General features: G+C 32.8%; 1 protein-coding gene across 1 annotated transcript; it reads left to right on the top strand.

Moving 5' to 3' along the window:
• Positions 1 to 273: 273 nt before the first annotated feature.
• On the top strand, positions 274 to 6,746 carry hdr (hematopoietic death receptor). The gene is made up of 10 exons (XM_051109136.1): positions 274 to 487; positions 1,848 to 2,004; positions 2,088 to 2,216; positions 2,382 to 2,493; positions 2,937 to 3,028; positions 3,207 to 3,299; positions 3,381 to 3,421; positions 3,509 to 3,601; positions 5,836 to 5,872; positions 6,288 to 6,746. Exons 1-10 carry the CDS (start codon positions 467 to 469, stop codon positions 6,578 to 6,580), a joined length of 1,068 nt encoding a protein of 355 aa, XP_050965093.1. The 5' UTR covers positions 274 to 466; the 3' UTR covers positions 6,581 to 6,746.
• The last annotated feature ends 1,166 nt before the right edge of the window (positions 6,747 to 7,912 follow it).

Genomic DNA, 7,912 nt, shown 5'->3' with positions numbered 1-7,912 from the left:
TACTGGATTATTTGACTCACTCCAAAATTTACACGGAGAAAGATTATCTGGCCCTAAATACCAAAGAAATTACAGATAAAAAAAACCATTGAAATATTTAAACTAGCAATTCAACACGAAGTGAAGCTAGTACGTGATTCTTGTGGCAGTCAGGTTGTTCGCGACTTTATGAATCCTACTATAGCGAAGGCTCATGAATATTAATTAGGTCACGTGATTGGACGCAGAGAAGCTTATAAAATAGCGTCACCAGAAACCTAATTAATATTCATAAGCTGAGCCTCGGCCATAGTAGGATTTGTAACTTCGTTTGCTGTCTGTTCTGCTTTAAAGAAGCGCTCAATTCGATAATATAAGACCGGAAGTTTTCAACAGCTAAATACTCTGAGGTGCGTTATCAGTAGGATGGTGTTGGGACATGAACTTTCAGTTTTTCCGGAGAAAGTGACACAATGATTTGACTACTATGAGATACATAATTATCTTGGTAAGTGAATCCAACATGTATTTAATTTGTTTTTATATATATGTTCGTGAATGTCGTTATAGAGAAGGTTTAGAAGTTTAGTTTGCTTCATGACGCGTTAAATTGAGACGTGTTTAGACAGGTCGATGGCAATAAACGACCAGCCACTACAGATCCATGTCGATAAAAACTTTTAACTTTAAATAAGTAGAAAATTATTAAGAATTAATTATCTATATTAAGACTAGCATTTCTGGATCAAGATTTAGAAAGTCATTATCTCTATCTAGATTCCCATACTCCTTTAACTGTTTTAACTTATAATGACAGTGATAAAGATTTTTAATGTTTGTTTTTTTTTTTTTATTCTCTTCTGCTTAACAAGCCTGGATTTATTTTATCCAAAATACAGCAAAAGCAGTAATATTGTGAAATATTTTGACCATATTAAATAACTGCTTACTGTTTGAATACATTTTAAAATGTAATTTATTTCTGTGATCAAAGCTAAATTTTCAGCATCATTAGTCTTCGGTGTCACATGATTCTTCAGAAATCTTTCTGATATGCTGATTTGCTGTTCAAGAAACATTTTTTTTATTTGTGTTATTGTCAATATTTAAAACAGTTGAGTATTTTTTTTCAGTATTATTTGCTGAATAGAAAGATCCAAAAATCAGCATTTAAACTTTCCATTCATCAAAGAAACCTGAAAAATTCTACTCAGCTGTTTTTAACATAATAATAATAATAATATTAAAAGTTTTTTGAGAAGCAAATCAGATTATTATAATGATTTCTAAAGGATCATGTGACTGGAGTAATGATACTAAAAATCAGCTTTGAAATCACAGGAATAAATTGCATTTTAAAATATACTCTAATAGAAAACAGTTTAAATAGTATAAATATTTTAGTGTTTTTTTTTTTTTTGCTGTACTTTGGATCAAATAAACATAGGCTTGGTGAGCAGAAGAGACTTCCTTAAAGAGCATTAAAAATCTTATTGTTCAAAACATTTTTGACTGGTAGTGTATATAATAAAATTATAAATTAAAACAAAATTTGGATAATTATATATAGTGTTTTGACATAAAATGGCAATAATTTACCTAGAAATAATAGGACCGTTCATGGTCTCTTACTTAAATACTGAGATAATTTTCAAAACGTGTTTACCAAGTTTTTTTTTTAACAATTATAAACAAACTTATACCTGAGATGTAGCCTAAATGTGAAAAAGTTGTAGACCAATAGGTGTCAGTATAGGATCCAGCACCACTTCATCCCAGATCATAATTATTGACCAGAAAGTCTGTCTTTATTCAAATTGTATGTGTTCCATTTATCATATTTTTTTTAATGTTTCCTCTGTATATAGGTTTTGTTGTTACTAAATGTCATAAATGCTGCTAAAAGTCACTTGGATATGGCCTGGGCTCAAGGATCCATCAAGAACAGATCAAGCAGGGATGTTTCGTGCAGAGAGGGCTTGGAGTATGAACATGATAACATCTGCTGCCTGAACTGCCCTGCTGGTGCATAAGAATTTTTAAATCCTTTTATTCTGATTAGACGATGTCTTCTAGTATGTGCACTCACACCATCTCATCTTTTGCAGGAACCTATGTGAAAAAGGCCTGCGTTAGGCATTCAGAAAAAGGAGTTTGTGAGCCATGTGAGTTTGATAAATTCACTGAGCATGACCATGGACTGCGGATGTGTTTATCATGCTCCAAGTGCCGTATAGGTAATTCTGTTATTTGGAAAAATCAATATTGTCCCATACTCTCAAGTCTTTTAGTTTAGTTCCACGCAAATTCTTGGAACATACAACCCTTTATGGTTATGCAAGCCAAATCAATATTGTGTTAACACAATGTTCAACTTTTGTGCACCTTTGTTACTTCTGCAGATGAGGAAACCGTAGAGAAATGCACAAATACCCAGAATACACGGTGCAAGTGCAAACAGGGGTCATTTTGTTTACCTGACCAGCCATGTGAGGTGTGCAAGAAATGCAGCAGGTATGTTTTCAATGTAACATTTCATTAACACTCAGATTTTGATTAAAAAGTTATTAGTTGTCCACTGATGTTAGAGGGATAGTTCACCAAAAACTGGTGCAAACCTCCTTGGTTCTCGTGCTTCAAGCAAACATGTTTGAGCTTCCGTTAACCATATTTGATGTGCTCCATGTATGTGTGTTGATCAATATTTTAATGTTAAGAAACGTTTCACTCTTCAGAAGACTTTAAACAGCTTGATTCATGTGGCTTTCTTTTACAATTTAGTTTTAAAATGTCAAAGGTGGAACTGAATTTAATGGAAGAACAGAAACCTTTCATTTTCATTAAAAATAACTTTGTTTCAAAGATAAACTTTAGTCTTATGGGTTTGGAACAACATGAGGATGAATAAAAGTTTCATTTTGGGGTGATTTCAAGTTCATTTCTTTTGTTAAAACCAGATGCAAAGAGGATGAAGAGATTGTACAAAGCTGTACAGACATTTCCAACACCGTTTGTAGAAAGAGAAGCTCCTTGGGCAACTCCAACTCAGGTAGTAGAAAACCCTTGTTACTCTACATCCCAATAAAATTAGCTTTACTAGATGATTACAGCTGATCAAATGTAGTGTTTACACAAGTAAAGGAAATTATAATTGTTCGTTTAGACTTTACTCCCAACATTGTCTTTTGTGTTGTGTGTAAAGACTTTGTTTCCTATTTGTCCTACAGTGACATTCATTATTGTTGTGACATTAGTTGCAATGCTGGCATTGATTGTGGGTATCGTCTACTGGACAAAGTCAAAACCAAGTAAAAGAGCAGGTAATTTTTCGTCAGTTCTTTCAATGTTTCTTCTTATTTCAGTTGTTTCTTTGCTTATCACACAAACTTTTTCAATTACAGTAACATCAAGAAGTCCAAGGGAAATGGTTAAGATCTGTATGGTAGGTCAACAAGACATAGCTAAAACATTTCTCAGCTTTGACCACAGAAACATTGACTAACCAGATGACATCTTTCTTGTCCTGCAGGGTGACAGTGAGGAAGTGAAGGAGGAGAGGCAGAATGCCCACAACTCCAGGATGGATGACTCCTCTCAGTCGTTTCTTGAGGAAAACTATGTGGTGGGTACCAACATTCCTGCTTCATCGGAGACAGAGAAAGACAGGGGACTGGGGGACAGTCTCCCCAATACTGCCAACTCTTCACAAATTAGCCTAGTTATGTCCGCTGTGCCTAGTGAGCTCCAGTTCTGCCACACTAACCAGCCTCCAAGCTCTGCCATTGCCTGGCAGCCTCACATTTTGGTGAGAGTTGCAACTTTCTTTGTCTTAACACCAATTCTACTATCATAACCATCTTAAAAGCTTAAATCTCTGCTTCTTAATGCTTCCTAAGCCTAAATACTTTAGGTAATGTGGAGATAACAAAGCTTGCTGTGTTTTGTAGTATTTTCACTTTCAGGCTTTCTTAACATGAAGTTTAACACGCAGTGTTAATGTGTCGCAATGTTTTCACACTTGTTTAGGAGAAAAGCTCCTTTAGATATTGGTGATCATTCTTGTCTTAGTTCAGCTCTTTTGCACCTGAGGTCTCCTGTAACTCCTTATGCACTTTAGTGAAAAGTGATCTTTGTGCTGGTTTGGAAAATAGGTGTTGCTTTAACGAGCAACGTATGTTGATTTTGATAACCTGTCCACATATTCTGTATGTATCTGCCGAGGCCAACTGTTAAAAATATCATTTTTTTCTCTATTTTAAATATTTAGTTAAATGAAAACACAATACTAAGATAAGACTTTTGTCTACAATACATACGTCACCGTTCAAAAGTTTTGTTTTTTAAGTAGTTTCTTATGCTCATCAAAGCTGCATTTATTTGATCAAAAATCCAAAAAAAAAAAGTAATATTGTAGAATATTATTCAATAAAAAATATCTGTTTCTATGTGAATAATTTTTAAAATGCAATTTATTCCTGTAATGCAAAGCTGAATTTTTAGCATCATTACTCCAGTCTTCAGTGTCACATGATCCTTCAGAAATCATTCTAATATGCTGATTTGCTGTTCAATAAATATTTTCTATTTGTATTATTATCAATATTTAAAACAGTTGAGTAATGTTTTTCAGGATTCTTCGATGAATAGAAAGATCAAACGATCAGCATTTATCTGAAATAAGCTTTTGTAACATTACACTATACCATTGAAAATCTTTTGGGGGGGCGGATTATAGAAGTTAATTTATTTAGCAAGGATGCTTCAAATTGATTAAAAGTGATGATAAAGACATTTATAATGTTAAAAAAGATTTCAATTTTAGATAAACACTGTTGTTCATAACTTTCTATTCATCATAGAAACCTTAATTATCACTGTTGAAAACAGTTGACTTAAAACAGTGCTGCTTAATATTTTGTTGGAACCTCTGATATGTTTGTTCAGGATTCTTTAATAAACAGGAAGTTGAAAAGAACAGCATTTATTTAAAATAGGAATATTTTGTTATAATATAACTACCAAATAACTATATAAACTACCATTTAAAGTATGTGGTCAGTACATCTTTATTCTTACTTTTTTTTTTTTAAAGGAATTAATACTTTTTTTCACCAAGGATGTGTTAAATTAATAAAAAGTGATAGCAAAGACTTACATTGTTAGAAAAGATTTCTATTTTGAATAAATGCTGTTCTTTTTTTTAGTTTCTATTCATCAGAGAATCATGACCAAAGAATCACAGGTTCCAAAAACAAAAATATTAAGCAGCACAACTGTTTCCAAGATTGATAATTAAAGTAATAAATCAGCATATTAGAATGATTTCTGAAGGATCATGTGACAATGAAAATTTACCTATACATCACAGGAATAAATTATATTTTAAAATGTATTAAAATATTTTAATATATTTAATCTAAATTAATGTAATTGTTTTTTTTTTTTGTTTTTGTTTTGTTTTGTTTTTTTGGGGTCAAGTAAATACAGCCTTGATGAGCATAAGAGAATTTTAAAAAAATAAAAATAAAACTGATCCTAAAATGTTTGAATGGCAGTGTATGTATTAATACTATGTATTAATATTAGTTCATAGATACTGTATTGGTCGTAGATAAGGTAAGTTTGGTAGACTACAGTAAATTGATTGAAACACATTATAAGCCTTGTATAAACAATTTTTGCACTTTTGGTTTGTCAGTTTCTGATTGTTGACTTGGTCAAAAACATCACTACCTGTGTTTTCAAATTATGTTGAATTTTTAAGAGAATTTCTCCTAGTTAAAATGGCCTGAAACAACCTCTCTTATAACTGACTAACTTTGCCTTTAAGATGATAAATTCTTCCATCTCTTTTAGGAAAGAGAGTCATTAAGAAGACTTGTTCCTTTGAATGGTAAGGTCATACATTTCCTTTGTTAGCTTTCACTTTAACTTATATGGATACTTCACCCAAAAATGAGAAGTGTCATTATTTACTCACCCTCAAGTTGTTCCAAACCTCTATGAGTTTGTTTTTTCTATTGAACATTTGAAGAATGTTGGTAATCAAGCAGTTGCCAGTAGCTATTAATTTCCATAGTATGAACAAAAACTATACAAGTCAATGGCTACTGGCAACTCTTTGGTTACCAACATTCTTCAAAATATCATCTTTTATGCAGCAGCAGAAAGAAACTCATACAGGTTTAGAACAGCTTGAGGGTGAGTAAATGATGACAGACCTTTCATTTTTGGGTGAACTATTCCTTAAATTAGCATTCCTAAAAACAATGAGTTATGCTGCGGTGTTTTCACTCTCACCTTTTCAGGAGAAGAATCGTTGAAGAAAACCTTTGATTTCTTTGAAGAAATGGATGTCCATTATCATAACAGATTCTTCAGGTTCATCGGACTGAGTGATAATTCAATCAAAAGTGCAGACTCTCTCTTTCCGGAAGATAGAGTTTACGAACTGTTAAAAATCTGGATGGAAAAGGAGGGACTGAAGGCAGATTTCAACAGTCTTATTGAAGCATTAATCTATTTAGACCAAAGGCTGTCAGCAGAAAATATCATTTCAAAGGCAATTAGTAATGGTTGCTTTAAATATGAAGATGAATGACTGGAAACATACAAATATCATCAAAGAAAAAGCTTTTGAGTTTAATTTTGTGCATGGCTTACCTTATGTAGCCTTACTTCCCAACAATTTCAAAATGGAAAGTGTTTCACTGACATAACATTTCTTATGTTGGCCAAGAGTGTGTAAATTTTTAGATAAGATGCTATGCCGCTGTTACATTTGAAAAAAAGCTATTTAAGACTTGTAATATTATGAAATGTGTTGTGTTACTACATGTCTTGATTCCATTATTTTCCATTTTGTATACAAAATTGTGATATGATTTGGAATGTTTTCATATGATTATTTTGTGAACTAATAAAAGAAGCAATTCATTTGTACATACATTTTTCCCTTAATGATTGTGAATTCACATTTTAAGTGTATTTTAAGCAATCTTGCGGTTCTATAGAGCTCACATACTTCTATTTTACCTGAAGGATGTTCTTCACAAGTATGAGTAGCTAAAAACTGCCTTTCAGCTTGCTTACCACCAGAGGTCACCCGAACTTCTGGAAAAAAGCGATTTTAACCTCAAACTTGACAACAGATTGGAGAAAGTAGAATCCTCTGGTAAGTTTCAAACCACATATAGACCATTTCGCTAGATGTAAACATACTGGTCCCGATAGACTTCCTGTTTTTTTTTTTTTGTTTTTTTTTTTTTTTTGCTTTACACAAACATCACAAAAAAAATACAACCAACATAATATTTGACTGGATGAAAATGTTACATTAGCACCTTTAAGATGTATTTGTATATGTGAATTAAAAAAAACAGGAAGCACTTCTGGACCAGTGTTGTTCACATCTAGCGAAATGGTCTATACCACAAACCACAAAAAATATATGATCCATGGGCGTCGCTAGGTTATTTTTGACTGACTACTCAGCCCCTCTAAAAATTTTGCGATTGGCTCCATAAACTGTACACGAATTCGTGAGCGCCTCAGTTGCCTTAAAATTTCATAAGAAAGTTGCGACAAACTTCGGTTTGGTTTGGTGGCTGAGACCCCCTTAAATGAAAATCCTAAAATCTCCCCTGATATAATCCTAAATTATTCTCTGCATTATGCGTATTCATTGGGCTTTTGTGCATTGTGATGAAGTAGTGTGCAAAATCCATAACTTGTGATAAACCAAAATTCATTATTTTGCGACATTTGTCTTACCTAGCCAATGTAATGGTGTGGGAAATGAGTTCCGGGGGGGAAAATGGAAATTGCAACTGGATACTGACCTCGCAGAAAGTTTAATTTCCGTTAGAAGACAGATCTCATGAATCTCATGAGGTAAGAGTATTTCGTTTGTGTCCCTTTTTTATACGCATGT

The sequence above is a fragment of the Labeo rohita genome, chromosome 5 (genome assembly GCF_022985175.1).
Source record: "Labeo rohita strain BAU-BD-2019 chromosome 5, IGBB_LRoh.1.0, whole genome shotgun sequence".
NCBI lineage: Eukaryota > Metazoa > Chordata > Actinopteri > Cypriniformes > Cyprinidae > Labeo > Labeo rohita.
This window is presented reverse-complemented; position numbering and strand designations above follow the sequence as displayed.

Bases quoted from the DNA above. Each gene is read 5' to 3' on its own strand.
- hdr (XM_051109136.1), top strand. From the start codon at position 467: ATGAGATACATAATTATCTTG. The intron at 3,300-3,380 runs GTAATTTTTCGT...TTTCAATTACAG, and splicing joins AAAACCAAGTAAAAGAGCAG to TAACATCAAGAAGTCCAAGG. The intron at 5,873-6,287 runs GTAAGGTCATAC...TCACCTTTTCAG, and splicing joins AAGACTTGTTCCTTTGAATG to GAGAAGAATCGTTGAAGAAA.